Source organism: Sceloporus occidentalis, unplaced genomic scaffold (genome assembly GCF_023333645.1).
Source record: "Sceloporus occidentalis isolate IW3139 unplaced genomic scaffold, rSceOcc1.0.p SCAF_123, whole genome shotgun sequence".
Lineage (NCBI taxonomy): Eukaryota > Metazoa > Chordata > Lepidosauria > Squamata > Phrynosomatidae > Sceloporus > Sceloporus occidentalis.
The window spans coordinates 511417-536074 of NW_028317103.1; the positions used below are offsets into that span (position 1 = coordinate 511417).

Below are 24658 nucleotides of genomic sequence, written 5' to 3' on the forward strand. Positions count from 1 at the left end.
TTAAGAAAATAGCTGATCTGGAAGCACTACATAAATCTCACCAGGACCCCTCTCTTTTGACCCAGCTGGACTCTCTGCGCTCCCAATTAGCCTCTCTCAAAAATCGTCGCCTAAAGCAGCAGTTTCTTTTGACTAAACGACATTTCTATGAATATGGGGATAAGCCCGGTAAGCTATTAGCTAGGGCTGTCAGAGCTCAGACGGCCAAACATTTTACAGCCCGGATCCGCACTGACAAGGGCACTCATTTCTCCTCCACCCCTGAGATCGCAGATTGCTTCCGCAAGTTTTATCAAGACCTTTATAATTTACCCTCTGTTCAGGAGTCCTGTCCTGACTTTATGACAGTTCTAGACTCTTATCTGGATAAACATCTACCACGCCCCCTTACGGCCGGAGGAATCGGACCTCCTTAATTCCCCCATTACGCTGGAGGAGGTGTTAGGGATATTAATGTGACGAAATATCTGACAGAGGTCAGGGATGCTATCAAATCCACCAAACAGGGAAAATGTCCAGGGCCGGATGGCATTCCCATTACTTATTATAAGAAGTTCCTACCTATCCTGGGCCCCCACTTAGTGAATACATTTAACTCCCTTACCTCGGGTTCCCAGTTTGATCCTCAATCTAACATGGCTCATATTTCCTTGATTTTTAAACCAAATAAACCTTCTGACGCTTGCAGTAGTTATCGTCACATTTCTTTACTCAATTCGGATATTAAACTCCTTGCTAAAATCTTGGCCATGCGATTGTCACCTTATATTCCCCGCTTTATCCATAGAGATCAGGTGGGCTTTGTCCCCAGCAGGGAGGCTAGGGACAATACCATGAAGGTCATTGACCTTATTGATTTGGCTAACCGCAAATGTATTCTGCTTACCTTGACCTCGCTAGACGCGGAGAAGGCCTTCGACAGGGTGGCCTGGCCCTACCTATTTCGTGTCTTGGAGCGACTGCATCTCAGCCAGCATTTTCTGTGCTGGATTAGGGCCCTATATCATAACCCTACGGCGTTGATTAAGGTCAATGGGCTTGTGTCTCAACAGGTCACCCTGTCGAATGGCACTAGGCAGGGCTGTCCGCTCTCGCCTCTTCTTTTCGTGCTGGGGATGGAGCCCTTGGCGAACGCTATCCGGCCGAACGCCTCTATATCTGGCATTCCTATGGCTGGGGTCCAACATAAACTGGCGATATACGCCGATGACATGCTTTGTATTAATTCGAACCCTCTGGACTCCCTCTCCCACATGCTTCAGGAGTTGAGAACCTTCGGTGCGCTCTCCAATTATAAAATAAATCTCTCTAAGTCCGAAATGTTATGTTGTAACGTCCCAGCGGAGCTGTTGGCGGAGTTGAAGCGCGATTTTCCGTTCAAGACTTGTGATCAGGCCCTTACATAGGTTTGCGGATTCCCATGGATCTTTCCCTTCTGTTTTCGCTGAATTTCACCCCGTTACTTGCCGCCATGACTTCGGACCTGCGGAGGTGGGATTACACACGTCTCCTGGTTCGGCAGGGTGGCCGTTATTAAAATGAATATTCTTCCCCGGTTTTTATACTTATTCCAAACCTTACCCATTTTTCTTCGTTTATTTTTTAAGAAATCTCACCGTCTCTTTCGCTCCTATGTCTGGTGTTCTGGATCTCCTAGACTCTCCCACGCCCACTTAATTAGAGTTAAACTTAAGGGAGGTCTGGGGTTACTGGATTTGGAGAATTACTGGCGGGCTTCCCATCTCCGTAGGATTACGGAGTGGTCCATCTCGGTACCTAAGCAGTGGTTGGAGATTGAGGGGTCGCTGGTGGGCGTCCCTCTTTCTTGCCTTCCTTGGCTACCGGATTTTAAAAAACATTTTGTCTCTGGGACCTCGCTTACTGTCTGCGCTACTTTGCGTGTGTTTGCCAGTATTGTGAAGGAGGGCGCCTTGTCCTCCAGTCCGTGCCCCCTCTATCCGATCATTCCTAACCCTAATTTCCCCCTTAGTATGTCTGTCCACCTGTCCCCTCTGCAGCCTTCTCTCCCATGGCGTGTTATGCGTTTTCATTCCATGTTTGCGGGTGACAGGCTCGTGTCGGCCGAGACCTTCTACGGTAAGCAATCCTTGTCTTTGGCAGAACTTTTGTTTTACATTCAGACTCGGCACTTTGTGCTGTCTATCCCCAGGACCCCCCTCCTGTCCCGTCCGTTGTCCCCCTTTGAATTGCTATGTTCCTCTACCTCGGAGACTCCACATCTGTTATCAGTGCTCTATGCCCTGTTGTTGGATTCCGCATCCAGGTCAAAACCCTATTTTATGAGCATGTGGGAGGGGGATCTCTCCGTCTCGCCATCCCTCCAGGACTGGGATAAGGTTTTGTTTGCTATTCATGGGGGCTCCATCTCCAGCAGGATTCAGGAGTGCTCGTACAAGCTTTTGACGAGGTGGTACAGGACGCCCGTGGATCTCCATAGGTTCTTTCCCTCAGTCTCCGATACTTGTTGGAGGTGCGGGTCCGACAGGGGGACTTTGTACCACATATGGTGGCAATGTTCGGTAGTTCAGTCCTTCTGGTGAGTAGTTTTGCGGGTGGTGGAACATGTGGGTGGCATGGATCTTTTGGATAAGCCAGAAGCAGTTTTGTTACACCTTACCTCACTTACACCACAAGCTTACAAGCGCACACTTACCATACACCTCCTCAATGCGGCCAAAGCCGTGATACCCAAGTTTTGGCGCACTTCCACCCCCCCTGCCGATCTCTGTGTGGCTTCAGAAGGTAAATCTTATTGAACAAATGGAGGAGTTAGTCTGGACATCCAGGGGCAACCAACATACCAGGCGCTGGTTCTGATGGCATGAATTTGTTGCCTCAGCGGATTTATAGGGACATTCTGGGTCAGTACCTCACGGCTACTACTCCCCCGCGCTCCCCTCCCTAAATATGCTCAGTCGCGACGGCTCACTACAATCCTCTGGTGACAGGTAGATGCATTACGTTTTGGGTCCCTGGTTTCTTTTTTTTTTTTTTTTTGGCCCTTCTCTATCCTCGGTGGCGACAGGTCCCTACTGTGTTGCATTTGTCCTCCTTATACATTCTTATTTTTACCGTCTCACCTCTTTGATGTATTCATATTTATCCGGAGCAACTAATTGTGGAGCTGTTTTATGGTTCTGTTATTCATGTTAGTTTTCGTTCTTCGGCTCCGTTTATTTGATGTATGCGGAACGCGTTGTCACCTTACCTCTGCTGGTTTTTCCACGACTCTCTGCCTCTTGTTGCTGAGCTGGATTGACCTGGTGGCATCTATTTTTCCTTTTTTTTGGTTTTACGCACTGGAGACTCCATGTAACAGTATCGTCCGCGACATTTATGTTATTTGATGGTCTGTTTTATTCTCATTTGGATCTGTGATTGATATGTTACCTGCTACCATCTACTTTTATACCTGCATATTGTTCATGGTCTCTGTATTTTACACTGTTCAATAAACGGAGAATTTAAAAAAAATGGCACCCAACACTATCAATAGGTAAAGAGTTTTCCACATAAAATAAAAAAGTTACCTTTAAGCGAATATCAATTCCCATGTTTTTCAAAAATTCATGTTGTGGAATTGGACCTAAAGTGGCTACGGTACTTCCAATCATCCTTTTTAAGAACTTAAAATCAACATCTGCAGTCAAATCTGCCATCCCAGGTGTGATCAAGACATCATGAAGCTGGTGGGCATGAAATCCCTGTAAAGGTATAAGTTTAACAAGTTTATCAATTACTTTACTCTGTAAGGCTCTTTTATGCATCCCAAACAATATATTACATGTTTGACGTTAGATGTTTTGCATTTTAATGAACATGTAGAATGTTTGGTATGACTTGAACTATAGGGCTTTGAGGGAAATTACAAAGTTACAACATTTCTATATGTAAATCAGCTTTAAACAGTTAATATCTAAAGTGTAGATTTGCGACCATCGGCAAGGGGAACCAAAGTAGCTGGGCTCTAGTAACCGCGGATCCCTTTTCCACCTTGGACGAATACAATCACACTCATTCACCATTCACTCAGTGAAACTTGATGCTCTCTGCTTATATAATAAAGATTATGAACATTCTGCAGGAGAAAAGTACCCCAATCAGGCTTCCCAGGTTCTGTAGAACTTGTGGATCCCCAGACATGTTTGGTAATAGCCCCACTCCATTTGAAATTGAAAGTTTATCTGATTTAAGATGTTCTCCATATGTATTGCCTCTTGCTGACCAAGGCTCTCTTGTTGGGGGGGATAGTAACCAAATGTAAATGCAACAGTGCCATTTCCGAAGTAGGTAGTATGATAATACTGATCATGGGGCAACTACACCATATATGGCTAAAAGTGCCTTGCTCCAGCATACATCTCCAGCAATTAGATGGAGTTCCTGGAGTAAATTTTGCTATCTTAACAGGAACTAAATACCATTATAGCATAATTTTGGAGTGTAGTTCAGCCATATTTAAACAGTGAGTAGTTCTTTTGAGTTTATTTATTGCTTTCTGTCTATATGAACAAGTAATTCCTTTTGCCATGAGTCTGCAGCTTTTACCGTAATAATGGTTTCTATTTTTTCCCAGTAGATTATACCATTTCCTCAAACTATTCATAATGAGTTCAGTCGTAAACATATCGTTAATCAAGTGCCTTGGATCTGAATCCCCTTTTACATACAAGTGTGAATTTAGATAGTATTTAATTCTGAATTCATTAAAAAAAATGTATATTCTCTGGGGAGCTGATTGAAAGATTTTATTTTCCCAAATAGTATAATATCCTTTATCTTGCAATTACTATAATTGTTCCAATGGCGGAGAATATTCTTCTGTTAAATTTCTAAAAGGGATGATGTCAATATAATCTTTCATTTTAACGCGTCTCTTAAATACTAACCAAAAATCTAAGCAGCTTTTGCTGCGTATTCCACGATATGCGAGGTTTTTTGTCTGCACATATAAATCTCTCGATATCTTTTTTGGAATAATCTAATCCAATTTACACAGAGTTTTATTGGTATCATCCTTAATAAATAGAGCCATTTGGAAATCATGTAGGCTCTTACTATGTTCATTCTGCCTAACCATGAAACAAATGGGCCTTTCCATTCTCTGATTTGTCTACACGTTTTACCGTAATCCTGAGTAGTTTATTATCTGAGAGATTTTAAATGGGATGACAATCCCTAAATAGTCAATCTTACTAGCCTCCTAAATAAAATCATAACTCTCTTCCAGTTTATGTTTCATCGAGTCTGGGATAGAGACTAACGCAGCTTGTGTCTTATTTATGTTCAATTTATAATTCGAGAAGTTGGTGTAATTTGAAATTTCCTCCAGGGAGTTTTCACGATCGTAGAGGGATAGCAAAACATCATCGGCGTATAGGCTGATTTTATATTCAAAATCTCCGATCATAATTCCCTTAATATCAACATTGTTCCTTATTCTAGATGCCAGTGGTTCCATAGTTAGAACGTATAAGGGAGGTGCCGTTAGTTATCCCGAACCGATTAGAGCTTATCCCCTGGCCTATAACTCTGGCGGAAGGTTTAGTATATAAGGACATCACAGCGCCAGTGAAATTATCGCCAAAACCATAGCAATATAGAGCTTCCTCAAGAAAAGTCCAGCTCACTCTATCAAAGGCCTTTTTGGCGTCTAAGGCTAAAAATAATGAGGGAAGTTTATATGTTGAGACGTACTCCACCAAGTCAATTATTCTCCGTACGTTATCGTTAGAATGACGACCCTTTACAAAGCCAGTTTGGTCCTTATGAATTAGAAATGGGCATACAGGTTTTAATCTATCAGCTAATATAGTTGAATAGATCTTTGATCCAATATTTAATAAAGAGATCGGTCTGAAGTTAGATGTCTTTATATTATCCTTACCCGGTTTTGGAATAGGTATTATGGATGCATCAAGCATGCCGCTCAGAAAAATCCCCAAATCTTTGATTTCATTAAAAGTGTTAGTTAAATGTAAAGAGAGCCGTTTCATAAATTTTTATAGAATAATGCTGTTTAATTTTCAGTGCCCTAATAGCTCTAAGTATTTCATTCTCATTGAATGGGGTGTCCAGCTGATTAGCTATATCCTTTGAAACCTTAGTAAATTTAGATTCTACTAAGTATCTTTTAATCTGGTCTCTTTCTTGAAGTTGTTCTGGAATATATAAACTCTTAACGCTTTACCTATCTCTATTGGGCTATAACATTGATTTGCTCCATCTGTAATTTTATATATTCTTTATTTTAAATTTCACTTTTTTTAATCGGTTAGCAAGCCTTTTATCTACTCTATTGCCCACATGACTTCATTAAATTAATATTTGTCAAGATCATATCTATCCTAGGAAAAGGAATGAGGTATATGTGAGAAAAACAAAGTCTTTATCTAAAGGTCTTCTGGTTCTCCATACATCATACAGTCCCAGACTTTCCTGGTGTATCTCGAAAAGCTCTAGATAGTATTCTCTGTCTGTGGTCGCTTCTAGCTGGATTATTACTTGATTTGTCCCATTCTTGGTCAATCACAGTTAAAGTCTCCCATACACAGGAAAGTACCCTGAATAAAATCCTTTTGTAAAGTGCTATTTAAGAAGTGTATTTGTCTGGAATTTGGAGCATATATGTTTAAAATTGAGAACAATCTGTCATTCAGCTTACACACAACAAAGGAGAATCTACCAGCTAAGTTGCTCTGTTTATAAATTACTTCAACCTTGAAATCAATATTGCTACCCCTTGTTTTTTTTGTCTTTATAAGTGATTGATGTTCTATCACTGAGTTTCTTTTATTATTTAGCCTGAGAACAGTGGCGGAACTACCGGGGTCGCGACTGCGACTGGGCCCTGGAGTTCTGCCAGTCAGGGGGGCCCAAGTGGTGCTGAGCGGTCAGTTTCAGCAACCACTCGGCTCCCTTCTGTCTCCTTTGCTGCCGCCTGCCTCAGCGCTGCCCCGAATGCAGTGTTGGGAGCGTGAGGCATCTGTCTCGGGTGCCGGCTCCCACCACAGGACTGCACGGTAAGTGACCTACAAAGGGGGGTAGGGAGAGGGTAGATAGTGAGAAGGGGGTGGGGAGAGGGTAGATAATGAGAAGGAAGAGGGTAGATAGTGAGAAGGGAGAGGGTAGATAGTGAGAAGGGGGTAGGGAGAGGGTAGATAGTGAGAAGGGAGGGAGAGGGGGTAGATAGCCTGAGAAGGGGGGGAGAGGGGGTAGATAGTGTGAGAAGGGGGGGTAGGGAGAGGGTAGATAGTGAGAAGGGAGGGAGAGGGGGTAGATAGCCTGAGAAGGGGGGGAGAGGGGGTAGTGTGAGAAGGGGGGGTAGGGAGAGGGTAGATAGTGAGAAGGGAGGGAGAGGGGGTAGATAGCCTGAGAAGGGGGGGAGAGGGTGTAGTGTGAGAAGGGGGTAGATTGGGTGGGGGGGCCTTAACAGATTCTTGCACCGGGGCCCTGAGGCTTCTAGTTACGCCACTGCCTGAGAATATCTGCACCCCTCCTGTGAGTTTGTTGGATACTACAATCATCAATATGTTCTCTGAACAAATAATCATTCAGAGAGGATCGTTTCTGTGGGCAATTAAGACCTTGCACATTTAACGTAATCAATTTTAGTTGCGGTTATCGAGTTCCATCTATTGCATATGCCATACTCACACACATTCTTACACATCCAGACCACCTCAAGGGTTTTTAGTACCCTAGACTCCCTAAAACTATGTAAAATACAAGAAAAATCTCCTTGTAACGATATACATTGTTAATTTCATCGTAAAGTGAGAACAACACGGGCGAGTCAAATTGTTATGATGCATGAAAAAAGAATACAATCTTAAAATTGTGCATATTGCCAAATCATAGAATAATCTAAGGTTATGCATATTTGTGCAAAATAATTATGTCAACAATAAACTGTGAATCTAAATATCCGCTTATCCCGTTTTTGTTTATGCTTTTCAAAATAAATATGAAAATTGTTGTATTGTGCTTAATTTACGGCTTCCATATTCCCGACTTATGATACAATGTTTTCCAAGTCATAGAATAATCTTAAATTATGCATATTTCTGCAATGTTATTATATCAACAAACAATCTGTGGGTCTAAATATCCGCTTATCCCATTTTCATTTATATCTTAAAAATAAAACAAAAAAAAAACGTTTCCATCTCCATTAAAGTTATTTAAGTCTAATCTTGGTCATCTGCATTTTCATTTAACCATTTCCAGACTACATCTACTGTGGCCAGGCTAAGCGATTACTTTCCTGTCCAAACAATTAATTTAACTGGGAACCCCCAAGCATATCTAATGCAACACGACCTCAGAGCCAGAGTCACTTCTTTGAATTCTTTTCTGTCTAGTGTCCAGAGAACAGTCCTGTAAAAATAACAGGTTCTTAAACTTCATCTTTGGAAACAAAATCTCTAGATGCCACCAGAATCTTTTGACGTAGGAAGAAAGTGGAAAAGTGAATTAGTACATCCTTTGGTTTGGATTCAGCGATATGCTTTGGTTTTGGGATTCTGTGTGCTCGTTCTATAATATCTGCTCTCTCTGCTTCCAGAATGTCCATGTTATTAAATAGGTCAAATACGTATTTTCTAATTATGTCTTGTTCTATTTTTTTTTAAGGTACACCACGTATTCTTAGTTTTTTTCTATGAGTTCTATCTTTGATATCCACCAATTTTGATTCAAGAGATGCAATCTTGTTTTTCATCTGAATAGATTCTTCCTTTGTAGTTTTTTATTCAAATTCCAGATATTCATTTTTAGCTTGTTTGATTTCACTTGTTCGCCTATTTTCAGCAGCTCCTCTAGTCATTCAACACGTAGTTTCACTATTTCAGCCTTAAACAGTGAGCCGAGTTTCTATGCATTGTTGTAAATACTCTTGTGTGATCAGATGAGAGGATTGTGAGTTAGGACTTAGAGATAACCTTTCTGATTCATCCAGGTTCGCTTCAGATAGGGCAAGAGAGGTATTTCTGTTTATTTGTGCCATGGGGTGAAAAAATTGATGTAATTTTTTTCTCTTTTTGGACTCCAAGTCCCTCTTTTCTCTTTTTTTTTTTTGCGCTTAATCTCTTCTTTTTTTGTAGCCATCTTGCCCTCAGTCCTTCTACATGTTGCTTTATAACAGTTCTAGTTTTATGACTTGCTCATTAAAATGTTTTTTTTGTTTGTTTGTTTTTTTTACATATTTTATTTTTTTACATTTTTACATTTTGTTGGATGGGTCTCCTGACACCCAAAAAAAGACCTTCTCTACTCAATAGCTGGTGGTAATCATTGGTATGCTGCAGCTTTCAACAGACATGGTATAAAACATAATTTTATTTAATCTTATTAAAACAATTTCAGCATTAATGGCATATAGCCCCATTACACCAGATTTGTCATGCACCTCTCTTCATGCCACTTGCGGTGTTTAAAACACCCAACTTTTTCCCAAGAGCTAGTGGTGTGTCAAGCACTGACTCACCATGCCCGTTGGGCACGGCCCTTACACACACACACACACACACATATACTTGTACACTGTGCTTACACACACACACACACACACATATACATGTACAAGGCCCTTTGATTTTGGAATCAAAACATTTGCTACTGCAAACATTTTTAGATGAAAAAGTTCCATTTTATTCAGTGGAACAAAACAGTGATCACATTATTCTTCACAATATTCTTGTAAGAAACTTATTTCTTTATTAAATCATGTAAACTATTTTTTCATATTTAATAAAATTGATTGAGAATTTTTTGTTTTTATTTCCTTTTATTTGCCAACCTGCCCCCCACCCCAGTTATGCACATCTGCCCCCAGAAAAGCCTTATGCCTCCCATATAACACCCCCCCCGACTTACCACTGCTTCTGACTCCGTTATGTCTGGTGGGGGCAGAGGGTGGAGGCCGGCGTTCATTAAATTAAAGGGAGCGTCTTAAAAGGGGTAGGACGAAGAGCTGAGGCACGGCAGCCCCTAAATCGGGACAGTTGGGGGGCATGGTAAGGTAATGCACTTTGGTACCAAAAATAAGCATGCAACTTACACTCTAAAGGGGACTGCATTGGGAAAAGCAGAAATGCGAAGGACTTAGGTATAATTGTAGACCATAGACTTTGTAACAAAGTGCAGTGCCAGTCAGCAAAAGCCAGTAAGGTATTGGCATGCATAAAGAAGGATGTTATAGAGCTGGAGAGGCGTGCTACAAAGTTAAATAGAGGAATGGAGAATTTTTGTTATGTCACACTGTACAAATACATACAGGGTCAGTATAAACAGCTCTCTAGTGATCTAATCGCTAAGAGGTCTCTACAAAGGATGTTGTATTATCTAACTCTGTGGATATTTTTAAGAAAGGTCTGGATGCTTTTCTGGTTAAGCATAACATAAAGGGCTACGACTGTTAAAAGGACAGTAGTATTAGCAAATTAATGATTGCCACTATAGAATCAAGAAGGATTTTTTCCCTGTTGTGGCATAATTGGTAATTGGTAAAAGTAGGGTTTTGTTTTGCCTCCTTTTGGATCAACTTTAAAACTTTAGAAGTGGGTATGTGTGAAAGGTTGAACTTGATGGACTGAAGTATTTTTTTAACCTTCTTATACTATACTATACTACTATTGTTCAAGAATCCCATTGGACACAACAGCCGTCTCGACAGTGGAAATATTGCAGATTTCCAGATGTCTAAGCTTCATCCCTCCTGGACAAGGAAAAGAGAGGCATTGCAATAATAGTGACAGCTAAAAATAAATTTGACTATACATATCATAAAATTGACCTAGAGGGAAGAAGGATCCTGTTGGTACGCCAAATGAAAAACATTACTTATACCTTGATGAACCCGTATGCTCCTTTGGATCATCTGATAAAATGTATGAATACTTCAGTTGAATCAGCTGAAAAAATAGCTAAAGGTAAACTGATCATTTGGGGTGACTTGAATTGTATATGTCATTTTGACTTGGGTGGAAAGGAGCAAAAAATAGGCAAATGTGATCACACTTAGGTCAAAATCTGTGGCCTTCTCTACATGTTTATTTGGGCATAATATCTGTAATATCTGTAACCAGACCATACAATGCATCATGTGGAGCAGATACAGGACAACAAGAAAGGCTAGACCCACAAAGGTCAGACAGGCCGGGTAGGTAACAGGAGATTGCAGTAGTAAGCCAAATCAGGAAACAAGGAGCAAGGTCAAACAGTCCGGGTCACAATGGGTTAATGAGATCAAACCACAGCAGCAGCACAAAGTAAGGCACCAACCAAGGGTAAGCAAATATTGAAAGTCCCATATTTAAATAGGCAGCAGAAACTGAGAACACAGGAAGTCAGGCAGGGTAAGACGAGGGCACAACTATGCGTTACTCCTGTACGCGCGCAGATGCCATGTCACGTGACAGGGTGGCTGCTTCTTGCCGGCAGGGATTGCAGCCTGCATAGAGTGGAATTGGGTCATTATGGGACGCATGGACAGGGGAGTCCTAATGGTACCCCTTCCTCGAGACTCGACCATACGGTGACAATAGGTACCACTGGGTCTATCAGGATGAAAAGTGTAAAACGTATGGAGAAGGCGAGGATCATGGACGTCATTGGCCGGCACTCAGGATCTCTCCTCAGGTCCATACAACTTCAAATGTACTAGGTATTGGAGAGACTCTTTCACCAGAGTAGAGTCAATGATAGCTTGGATCTCATTTCATCACTACTGGGCCCGGACAAACAGGAGCACGGGAGAATTTGTTGTAGGCTTTGGTTGAAGCAGTACGTACAGAGTTCCATACAGAAGTAAGGTGCTGTGTATGAGAATCAAGTGCAGGAATCCCGTACACAAAGGATTCAGACGGAAACGAGACGGGATGAAAGCCATATACACAGTAAAATGGTGAGGTTTGAGTGGAGCTTTGTTAGGAACTATTGAGGGCGAATTCAGCTATGGGAAGTAGTTCGGACCAGTTGTCCCGAGTACTATTCACAAAGGTCCTTAAGGCATATAAGGCATATCAGGGGGGCACAGTGGCATATCGGGGCACTGTGGCATATATGGGGCTATAAGGCATATCAGGGGGCACAGTGGCATATAGGGGGTATAAGGCATATTAGGGGACAGAGTGGCATATCAGTGGCATATAGGGGGCTATAAGGCATATCAGGAGGGCTATAAGGCATATCAGGGGACAGCGTGGTATATAGGAGGTATAAGGGGGCACAGTGACATCTCTGACATATAGGAGGGTATAAGGCATATATAGGGGCAGAGTAGCATATAGGGGGTATAAGGCATTTCTGGGACAGAGGCAAGCTGGGGGTGAGAAGTGCATAACTGGGCAAAAATAGTTTACATGAATATTTACTATTAAAGCTTTTTTTGGTATTTTTTGGGTTCTTGTTAAAATATAGCTTTAATTATTATGTCAGTGAAACAAGAAGGCAAATCTTGAAATGCCATTGTAAATTATAAGTTTGTATTTTAAATAAAAAAAAAATTTGCATATTTTTTTTTACCCGATTAATCGAAAAAATAATCGGTCAACTAATCGATTATGAAAATAATCGTTAGTTGCAGCCCTATTAAACACCTTGGAACCCTTGAGTCTATCAAACAGTTCAGATATCAGCGGAAGGGGGTAGGTGTTTCTGATACGATTCAGCCCCCTACGGTCAATGCAGGGTCTGAGACCCCCATCCTTCTTGGGAGACGAAAAAGAAACTGGCTCCCACAGGTGATGTGGAGAGAGGAATAAAACCTTTTTGAGGGTTCCCTTGGATGTATTGGTCCATGGCCTTAATCTCAGCAGGGAATAAAGGGTAGACTCTACCACTAGGTGGGATAGTACCCGGCAAAAGATGAATGGGGCAGTCATAGGCATGATGTGGAGGAAAGGAAATCAGCCTACTTTTTGTTGAGGACATCCACGAAGCCCTGGTATTTTGATGGTAAAGCTGCACAGTTAATTGAGGCTATCAGTCTTGTGCATGGATGATCAGGAATACAGGATGTACAACGCCAGGAGGTGATATCTCTGAAAGACCAATCAATAACATGGTTGTCCTGGGAATGCCAGGATAACAGGAGTAGAAAAAGAGGAAATTGAATACAAATTATGAAGAACGCCCACATGTAGGCACAAAGGAACTGTTTTAGAGGTTATAGTGGCCAGCTGAAAGGGATGTCAGTCAATGGCCTTCACATGAATTAGAGTCTCTTTAGCGGCCAACGGTATGTCGTGTATCTGACAAAACTGTCTATCACTCGCCGGCTGCACCACAGTCAATGAGTGCCTGGGCGGAGATGGACCTATCCTAAAGAGATAGGTACGGAAATTCTGGAGACTTGTGTACTAGGGGAGGCACAATGTCCTAGTCTACAGCAAGGGGTCTTCTCTTTCTCTGAAAGTTTGGTTTAACCAATCTGCATGGGTTCATCAGATGGAGGAGGAGAGGACTCAGAAGGGGTGAAGCAAGGAGCCAGGCAAGGAAGAGGTCTCCTTAGGCGATCTCGTTATTAGTTTCTCCAGGTCAAGGGGTAAATAACGGGTAGCCAATTTGTCCTTCAGGCGTTCTGATAAGCCGTTCTGTGTTGGAAGCCTTGGGTCTTCCACGTTTGTCCTCAACTGCTATAAAATATATGCAAGGAGGTAAAGCACCAAGCTTCTCCGCAATATTTTATAAAACTTTTATAAAACCAATTATTACACCAATTCTTGAAAGGGTATTCAACACAGCAGGTACACTGGAAGGCTTTCCAGCCGAGATGCATTTATTCTGAAAGTTGGAAAGGGTCCATCCATTGTTACTAATAACAGGCCAATATTACTTATTAACCAGGATGTCAAGGTTTATTCTAAGATTCTAGAATGTGGTTATCCTGAATTTAATAAATCCAGACCAAACATGCTTTATCTCTGGTGAAGATAACACCTGCAGGGTCTTCGGCATTCTTAAGAAAACTCAAGAAAACCCCCTCTGTTCTTATGGCTTTGGATGCGGAGAAAGAATGAGGATGATTCAGAGACTGTATAATGGCCCTGTACTCAAACCCCAGAGCTAGGATAAAGGGGATGTATTTTGACTGAATTTTTTAGCATTAAAAAAATAAAATCAGCCATTGTCACGAAGGGGTTAAAGGGAAAACTAATCTCATTACAGGGTTATCTCCAATTGAGCTAATTTATTTTAATATGCAAGAATTGAGTTCGGCCAGGTGGAAAACCCATGGAATAACCAGAACGTCAGATCTGTATGTTGAGAGTTGATTAATACATCACACAGAATTATTTAGACTCTATGGGTTGCCACAGGTCGAACTCCTTATCTACTTTAGACAGAAACATTTTTTTGCCATGAACCCTACCAAAGAACCTGATGAATGGGACAAATTCTGTGCATCAATTCCACCGACAAATATTTCAAGATTGATGGATTTACTAGCTAATTATAAGCCAATGGAAAAATTGAGAGCTATTAAGAAAGGGTGGTTTTGAGGTCTCACTGCAAACTTGGTTTAAAGCTTAGACGAACACTAGGAGAACGCTCCACTGTATTACCTTACAGAAACAATTCTATAAGCTGTTCCACCTATGATATTTGGTCCCAACGCATTTGTTTAAATTTCAACCAGTCCAAGGCGACAAATGTTGGAGCTTTCTTACAGAAAAGGGTACTCACCTTTATGTTTGGTGGGATTGTTCCAGTACTTAGGCTGTTAAGCCCTTAACCCCCCCCCCCCCCAGATGGCTCTGTTCCATACAGATCTACCAGGATTAAATAAATATGATATATTTTTTCCTTATTAATATCCTCCTGGCATGCAAGATGTGTATGGAACGCTATTGGAAAAAAACAGAAATCCCCTTATGGAACAAAGATCCATGTCCAGGCTCTAGCTGAGAAATATATATATCAGAAGTATGTATTTCAGAAGGATAGTTATACAAGGGACTGAGGACGCTCCTTTGCATTTTATATGAGTTATTAAGGTACAGAGATAGATGATGACAGATCCAAGGAGTAATAATGTTGTCTTTTTGTATTTATTATTCTATGTACATTTTCTGTAATTATAATCTATTCTCTTAGGAGAATAGTACGAATTAGGTATTATCAATTCAAATCACGTTTATTTCTTGTATTATCAAGTTAAAAAAAAAAAAAAGGTTTAATAAAGAATATATAAAAAGCCCTTTTTATAAATGTAAATGAGATATGATAAATAACTGAATCTAAAGAAAGCCCTGCTTATCCTGAAAAAAACAAACAAAATATAACTTGTTCCTCATTAAATGAGAAAAAAAGAAAATTACAGCTAAACAGCAACACCGCAAAAATAATAAAAAAGCCTTTGTCCTAAAGTGTACTACAAGTATATGGAAAGGAAGGCACATCCTGTCACAGGATCATTTTAACCCCTTAAGGACCAGGCTCGTTTTTTCTTTTTGTACCCTGTGGGACCGAGGCTGTTTTAATACTTTTGTGGTGCTTGTGTTCAGCTGTAATTTTCTCCTAACCCATTTAGTGTACCCACATAAGTTATATATTTTTTCTTTCCGGACAAGATGGGCTTTCTTCAGATACCATTATTTTGATCGTATCATCTTATTTACTATAAAAAAAATAAAAAAAACATGGTGAAAAATTGAAAAAAAAACAAACACATTTTATGACTTTTATTTGAAAAATCTTTTACTCACCTAAAAAAGCAAGTAAAAAAACTAGCTAAATAGATTCTACTACTTGTCCTGAGTTTAGAAATACCCAATGTTTTTATGTTTTTTTGCTGTTTTTTGTAAGTTATAGGGCAATAAGTACAAGCAGCGTTTTATGATTTCCAAATCTTTTTTAACAAATCTGGTCAGTCTGCCTCCATCTCCTCTTTGGAACATCTTTGAAGCCGGTTAACTCAATTTAACCCATTCAAACCATATATTTTTGAAAACTAGACACCCCAGGGTATTCCAAATGCTGTTATTTTAACCCTTTCCATGCACCAATTATACAACTACACTTTGTCAAACTTTGTAATAGTAATTTTTTTTCACACAAATTGTACTTTAGTTATAGATATACAGGTCCTGGTATATGCCACTGTCAAGCAACACCCCAATGTGTGTTCAGGAACATCTCCTGAGTACAGCGATACCCCACATGCATGGGTTTGTCAGATTGTTTGGCTGGTAAAGGGCTACTTTTGGGGCATGCGTAATTCAGGTAGTCATTTGGTCATTCTGCCGCCATCTCCTCTTTGGAATATCTTTGAAGCCGGTTAACTCAATTTAACCCCATCAAACCATATATTTTTGAAAACTAGACACCCCAGGGTATTCAAATTGCTGTTATTTTAACCCTTTCCATGCACCAATTATACAACTACACTTTGTCAAACTTTGTAATAGTAATTTGTTTTATTTATTTTTTTCACACAAATTGTACTTTAGTTATAGATATACAGGTTCTGGTATATGTCACTGTCAAACAACACCCCAATGTGTGTTCAGGAACATCTCCTGAGTGCAGTGATACCCGACATGCATGGGTTTGTCGTGTTGTTTGAGATTTAAAATGCCACATTTGGGAAGTGCGCTTTTTTTCTCTCCATTTTGGTCAGTCTGTACCTATGCCCTATCTTTGAGCTCGGCCACTCCAATTTACCCCATCAGCCATTTTTTTTTTTTTTATATTAGACAACCCTTGGGTATTTGAAGTGCTTTTATTTTAACTCTTTGTAGATGTTTTTGAGAAATCTTAGCACTTGCTCAAAATAATACTTATTTTTCCCTTTTTTTTATTATTTTTTTAATATTTTACTAATCACATTGTGATTAGAAAGCTGGGCTCCATTGACTTGCATGGTTGAGTGCAGTACCTGTATTCAACCTGCAAGTGGAGCCAGAGTTCTCTAGAGGGTCAGGAGACCGTCTAGCGAACTCTTTCATCTTTATTGTTTTTTTTCCCGGGCCGCCGCCATCTTGCTGATGGCGAAGATCACCAGCAGCTGCGGCTGTGACCGCTCTCCGGAGCGGTCACAGCCCATCCAGAGGTAAGTGTTTGGTGTCGCTGGATGCCTCCTGATCGAGGCATTCCAGCGACACCATTTAAGTTTAGGAGGTGATCGTTGATCGCCTCCTAAACGCTTTTAAAACGGGCGTCCGCCGCCATACAATGTATGGAGGCTGTTGCCGTCCCGGGGAGGGGCCAGACATGGCCCCCGATGCCGATCTCGGCCTTGCTGAATGCCTCGACATCGAGGCATTACAGTAACGCCGTTTAAGCGAAGAAAGTGATCGTTGATCACTTTCTAAGCTTATTTAATTTTTTGACGTTAAGGGGTTAATTCACCTACAAATGGAATGCTCAAAGGTAACAGAACATGTGTAAAATGAAATATGTAAAGCTCAAATGATAAGGATTACAATAATTAACTACATACTCTGAATGTGTCGGTTTTCTCTCCAAAGTGTCCATAATCGACAATCAGTGCCGCTCCGCCATAATTTTTTATTTGATAGGCAAGCCTCTGAATAATGACAGCAGCACTGGGGCACACTTCAACATGAACCCTTTCTTCATCAGCCTTGAAGAAAAGGGTGAAATAATACATAAAAAAAAACACATTAAAAACACTGTTTGCATTAACTTTTAACATGTTAAAATTGTTAGCAAGAGAAATTATCTGTCTTTTTTCAGATTACTTATCTAGAGGTAAAAAGGTACTCTTGAATTTTTAGTCACTTCAGGGATCAAAACATTCAGTGAGACGAAAGTAATTTTTACTTTGTGTTATTTACTCTCCTTCAATCTGCATATTTTATTAAAAAGGATTAGTGGCACTAAATTGTGGCTTCAGGCATCCTCTGTATGATGACTTTTTTTTTTTTTATGTACTGATTACTCCCAGTACCATCACATAAGATTCTATCTTGTATTATCTGCCAGCACTGATGTACGCATCGATGCAGATGAGTTAAGATTCTGTCTTTTTTTTTTGTTTCCATAAAATGGCCACCAAAATTCTCAGCACAGACCCGTGAAGCTCTCAATCCGACCCTGCCTCCAGTGTGCATCAGCCATCATAAATCCAGCTTACACCCACAGTGTGCTCCAGCTTTGTGCAGTTTTATTTGGCTAAAATGGTTTGTGGACTGACTTTGTTTTACTGTTTAACCCCTTAATGACAAGACTTTCTTTCTCGTACTACATTTTGGGACAAATGCTCTTTTAACACTTTTCCCTGTTGCTGTTTAGCTGTAATTTTCTTCTCTCTCTCATTTTGTGCACCCACACACATTTTTTTTTCCAGGACAAACCGGGCTTTCTTTAGATACCATTATTTTTATCATATCATCTAATATAAAAAAAATTATAAAATATGGTGATTTTTTTTTGTTAAAAAATGACTCACTTTTATTTGAAAAAACGTTTACTTGTCTGCAAAAACTAATGAAAAAACCTGCTAAATAGATTCTAATATTTGTCCTGAGCTTAGAAATACCCTTAAATGCTTATTTCTGCCCATTATGGGGCAAGTACCAGTAGTGTTTTGCTATTTCAAAACCATTTTTCCCCCAAATCTGGTGATTCTGCCTCATGTGCTATTTCAGGTACTTTTGAGACCGGCCAATGCAATTTACCCCATCAAACCATATATTTTTGAAAACTAGACACCCCAAGGTATTTAAAATGCTGGTATTTTAACCCATTTCCATGCACAAATTCTACCACTAGCCTTTGTCAAACTTTATAGTAGTATTTTTTTTTTGTATTTTCACACACGTTGTATTCCAGGTACTCCTGGTATTTATCCGTGTCAAACACCCCAATATGTGTTCAGCAACATCTCCTGAGCGCAGTCATACCCCACATGCATGGGTTTTTGGGTTATTTGGGAGGTAAAAGACCACCTTTGTGAGGTGTGTATTTTTTTGCCACTTAGAAATCTGGTCAGTCTGTGCCCACGTCCCATATTTGGGACATCTTTGAAGCCGGCCAATTCACAGTGAATCACGGCAATCGGTGGGTTAAACGACAGACCAGTGACTGAAATGGGGTAAATTGAATTGGCCGGCTTGCACAGACTGACCAGATGTCTAAAAGGCAAAAAAAAAAAAAAAAAATCGGGAGGTTGTGAAGCCCCCTCTGGGGCATTGCGGGCTTGCCTCAATGAAGAGGCAGCCTGGAATGCCCCTCACCAGATTTGCATCTGGTTCGGGGCGTGTTTTAAACTGTTGGTTTTTTTTTGGTTTGCCTGGACAGCCTCACTTGTGGAAAATAACGCTACCACATACATGTACGGGCATTGTCACCCCGTACATGTACATGGATTGACGTTAAGGGGTTAAGTAACTCAGTATTGATAGAATGACATGTAAAAGTTGATTAACCCTGTATTAATATGCATTATAAAGCTAAAAGGCCATATTTTTCTCTCTGAAAAATGAGTGCGACCCACGCACACATACATTTCTGATGAAGTGGCCCACTGCAGAAAATACTTAGACACCCCTGGTCTATGCCTTGCTTTTTTACTCTTGTTGTGACCTGGCTTGTATTCTGATTATTATTATGACTTCTGGTATTCTGATCCTAGTTTTGTTTGCACACATTACTCTCTCCGCCGGTTTGTTATGGATTATTCTCCTAACTCACTACCAGTTTCTAGGCAACTGGTTCTTGTCTGTTGCACAATATCTGCACCAGGATTCCAATTCCAGCACGCTGAGTGTAACAGATACTCTGCACTTCTGAGGCACTTTAAGAATTAGAGGTAATGAGTCAGAATCTTTTTCAGCAAATTAACCAACAATGTGTCAACATTGATTTAGTCATTATTTACATAGTTATTACCCTAACACAACAATACACTTTTTTTTTTTTACAGTGTGAGAAGTGCCTGCATCAATTAAGTGTCATCCTTTATGTGAACACTATGCACATATAAAATGCCCCATTCTCCTTTTAATCTTTCAGCCCTTTTTGTACTCTTTTCCATTCAATCACTTCAAACGGAATGGTCCTCAAATTTATATGCACATACTAAATTATGTCAAACTAGTATTTTGTATAGACACATAATTGAATTCTACAAGCTTGCCTTAGAAACTGCTATTTGACAGTGCATATGGTTATCAAGTTTGTAGTTAATTGGTATACACAAATCTTTTTCATGCTGTGATCTGACAAACATTTCTGTGTGTGTTTCTACGACAAACACATTATCAATAATAAATCTTAATTATCATTCTCCAACTTAAATCATTCTAACAACACACATCCTAAATTAACAACCTCTTACAATTGGGCATATTCTGCCCAAAGAACATTTTTACTAGGTCATTAACACACCACCACCATATATTAACATCATGAACAACTGTAAAATATATTAAGGATTTCTATACCATTAAATTATATTTCCTTGTCCCATTTTAACAAAATGAATACATTTCTAGCATTTCTAAAGTGAAGTTTAATAAGAACTTAAAATGTTTAAAAATGTGAGTTAAAGCAACAAAACTATAATCATCTAAACAATTAAAGTTTCTAACACTGTAAAAACATATATATGGAAATAAGTGGGGGGAGGTTACTGTTTTCCCCCCATTTATAAAAAAAAGATTTTAAACAAAATGGTTACCAAAATGTTTGATGGCTATTTTTTGTAATTTGATGGCTGATTTCTTTATATCTTAATAGCATTACCTGAATAAAGGATTTTGCCACTAGAGAGGAACTGGTTGAAAGAACAAATCTCAGCTTTTCAGGAACAGTTGGATCAATATCAATTAATATTTCCCGCCATCCTTCTTCTGTTTTCTGCATACAAGCACATTTATTATTGAGGATATTTGCATGCATTGTACACATAGTAAATTCCAGAAAAAGGACACTCATGTAAGAGATATTATCATGTAATAAAAGATATTACAGAAAAAATTTACCCGACTGTTATAGTCTGGTTTTTGTCACCCTTTGTCAGCAGGTGCTAGCATCACTTGCTGAAAACTGCCAGGAATAGTTAACAGTATGAGTGTGAACAGAACAGTAGTAAAAAGTGCTAGGTGCTAACGCAATCCTCAGGGCCGTCACATTATCCCACAGACAACCCTCCCTTTAGTATTGATTGACATGATGCCCCTAGCTAAGCATAGAACGTGCCATCTTTGCTCGCACTCTGTTTATTGCACAGTGGAAGCAGGAACGCGACAGGGTGATGTGATGTGACGTAAACTGATGTTGTGCTGCTGGGCTCCTGCTTCCTCTGGGCAGTACAAGAGCACAGGTAAGCAGAGGACCCTTGCGAAAGTGATCGCAGGCGGGCTTGGTCACAGTTGCTGCCCCTTTTGCCCCGCGGGCCAGACCAAGTGAATCCGCGGGCGTTATACAGCCTGTGGGCCAGACGTTTCCCATCCCTGGTGTAAAAGGAGAAAGACGGTAACAATCCTCCCTCCTCCAGGATTTTGTAACGTGTTCAATTGCTATAAAATATAGCAAATTACCATTATTACCATGGAAATTCGCAAAGTGTGATAAAACACTATGTTGTCTGAAACCTTTTTTTATAGTGTTCACTAATGCGTTATGTAGTTTCCTGGATGCACTCACTTTTGTTGCCAAGGTTTTAGACATTAATGGCTGTGTGTTGAGTTATTTTGAGGGGGACAGCAACACTGTTATACAGGCTGTACACTCACTACTTTACATTGTAGCAGTGTCATTTCTTCAGTGTTGTCACATGAAAAGACCTCCTGTCTTGCGCCCCCAAACTCAGTGAGGAGAGTTCCCCGGTGCGGGAAATTCTCTCTGACAGCCGGGGAAGGTCTGCGCGATGGACGCAGACAACCCCCGCTGCTAACCGCACCTCCTTCCGGCTGCAGCGGAAGTTGCCTATGTGAATCGGTAAGACGTCTACCTGCTGCCCGGCTACACACCAGGAAGTCAGAAGCACCGGTAACTTTGGGGGGGAGGGGGTTGTGTTAAATGGGGAAGTAAGGCATTTCTGTAGGCAGAGTGGTCTATGAAATGCTTTTTAACCCCCTTAATGCCACTCTGCCTCCAGAAATGCCCTTTAACCCTCTATACGCCACTCTGCCTCCTGCAATGCCTTATACCTCCCTATATGCCACTCTGCCCCATAATAGGCATTTCTCAAGGCAGAGTGGCACATAGGGGGTCAAAAGGGATATCATGGGGCACAGTGGCATATAGAGGGTTAAAAGGCATATCATGGGGCACAGTGGCATTTAGAGGGTTAAAACAACTTCCCAGTAGAAGAGGTAAATGTTAATGCAGTGAGGGCATTTAAACATGCATGGGTTCGCCATTAGAATATACCGTATTTGCTCGATTATAAGACGACCCCCCAAAATCTAAATATTAATTAAGGAAAAAAAACGAAAAAGCCTGAATATAAGACTACCCTATAGAAAAAAAAGTTTTACTACTAAATATTAATGTATGTATACAATTTTTTCATATCTAATAAAAGCTATGATTGAGAAAAATATATATATTTTTTTATTTCCTTTTATTTGCCAACCTGCCCCGCCCAGTTATGCACATCTGCCCCCAGGGCTGCCACTCTGCCCCCAGAAATGCCTTATACCCCCTATTTGCCACTCTGCCCCATGATGTGCCTTTTAACCCTCTATATGCCAGAGTGGCATATAGGGGGTTAAAAGTCATATCATGGGGCAGAGTGGCATATAGGGGGTTAAAAGGCATTTATGGAGATATATATATATAACTGCTAACAGCAATCACACTCCTATCAACCCAAGGCAGCCAGTACATGATGGAACCTGGGGATGATATGAGTGTGAGTACAGCCTCCCTATGCCATGCTACCACCACCACCCACCTTACACATCCATGCTATCATACACACACTCATTCACAAACATTTAAATACTCATTCATTCCATTAATCACACATACTTCACACATTAATCACAAAAACCCTCCCCCACCCCCTTACCTGAACTGCAGATCTCTCACTCGAAGACTTCTGCAGGGGCCCGGCTGTGTGAGCAACTTCTCTGGACCCGCCCCAAAGGAAGGAGCGGGGGAGGCAGAATTATGTGACACTCTGCTAGTTTCCTGTTCTCCTGCTGCTAGAAGAAGAGACGCTGCTCGCGACCAAAGCACCGGTAAGCAGCCTGGCAACCTAATCGAGGTCTGATTAGAAGACGACCTCGATTATAAGACGAGGGGTATTTTTCAGAGCAGTTGCTCTGAAAAAAACCTCGTCTTATAATCGAGCAAATACGGTAATATAATGAATAGACGTTGAACTGATCTTAACATCAAATAAAATGGGCAGACTATGTGAGCCAGATGGTTCTTATCTGCCCACAAATTCTGTTTTTCATGCAGTGACATATATTCAGACAGACAATTTTCAAATAAGAATCTCTCACACAAATAGAGATTCAATAAAGCTTATATATTTTTCACAATTAGATTGCATACCTGTAATTTATGTATTGGCAATGCATCAAAAAATTCATGTGCTATATAAAGAGAGTAACCTAGTAAAGAAAAAGAAAACTTTATATCACATAAAATAAAAATCAGAATACATTCGTAATAATATTTTGATCAATTTGGTTAATTTAAATAAACAATATGCCCCCCATGTTTATTAAAGCACTTAGGTTTAGTTTGCAGAAGACAAGTATAATTGATATTCTATCTACAATCAAAGAGGAGATTATAGAAAGAAAGAAAAAAAGTATCTTTTGCCTATGAGGACGTCACAGTAGAGATGATGTGAAAAGGGTTTCCTGCATGGCGGTTAAGACCAACACTTTATATATAATATAGTGGATTTAGGAATACTATATAACAGGGGCGTCCAACATGCAGGACCTCGAGGTGCCAGGATCACAAGAGCCATGCTGCTTAATTGTGGGAGGGTCTATTCTCTGCTCCAGCTGTGGGGAGAACGAGGGAGGCCGCGCCCCCTGCTGAAGTCTGTGAGTGGCATCGAGAGCTGTAGAGCAGGTAAGGAGGTGGGGAAGGTTGTGTGAATGAGTATGTCTGATTGAGGGAATGAATCTGTGAATGAATGATTATATGAATAAATGAGTGTGTGTGATAGCATGGATGTGTAAGTGCTGGAACCTAGGCATGATGGGACTGTGATTGCTGTTAGCAATCACACTCCTATCATGCCAAGTCAGCCAGTACATGCTGAAACCTGGCTAGCTGCCCCCCTTGTGTATTGATGCTGCCAGCAGTATGGGGTCTGCACTTACAGCCACCCTGTACCAGCATGTACTGGCTGATTTGGGATGATAGGAGTGGGATGGCTAACAGCTAACAGCAATCACAGTCCCATCATGCCTAGGTTCCAGCATTTACTGGTTGCCTGGGTATAAAAAGAGTGTATTTTCTGTTAGCAATCACACTCCTATCATGCCAAGTCATATTGTTGATTTTTTTTGTCCAATTGTGGTGTGTTACTTTTATTAAAAGCGTGGTTACACACTAAAATTGGACAAAAAATACCGGTACAATGCCCAGCCAACCAGTACATGCTGGAATCTGGGTATGCCTGAGATTACTGTTAACAATCATAATATATAATTTTTTGTACAATTTTGGTGTGTAACTTACTTTT

At 40.5% G+C, this 24658-nt stretch overlaps 1 protein-coding gene across 1 annotated transcript in view; it reads right to left on the reverse strand.

The window, feature by feature from the left end:
• Nucleotides 1-24658, reverse strand: part of LOC149282079 (protein arginine methyltransferase NDUFAF7, mitochondrial-like) — a 59635-nt gene that overhangs the window by 7081 nt on the left and 27896 nt on the right. The window contains exons 6-9 of the mRNA XM_089498619.1: nucleotides 23506-23564; nucleotides 20737-20850; nucleotides 17468-17611; nucleotides 3552-3725 (exon numbers count right to left, since the gene is read on the reverse strand). Of these exons, the coding sequence (XP_089354745.1) occupies nucleotides 3552-3725; nucleotides 17468-17611; nucleotides 20737-20850; nucleotides 23506-23564 (491 nt within the window). The remainder of the gene's footprint in view (nucleotides 1-3551; nucleotides 3726-17467; nucleotides 17612-20736; nucleotides 20851-23505; nucleotides 23565-24658) is intronic.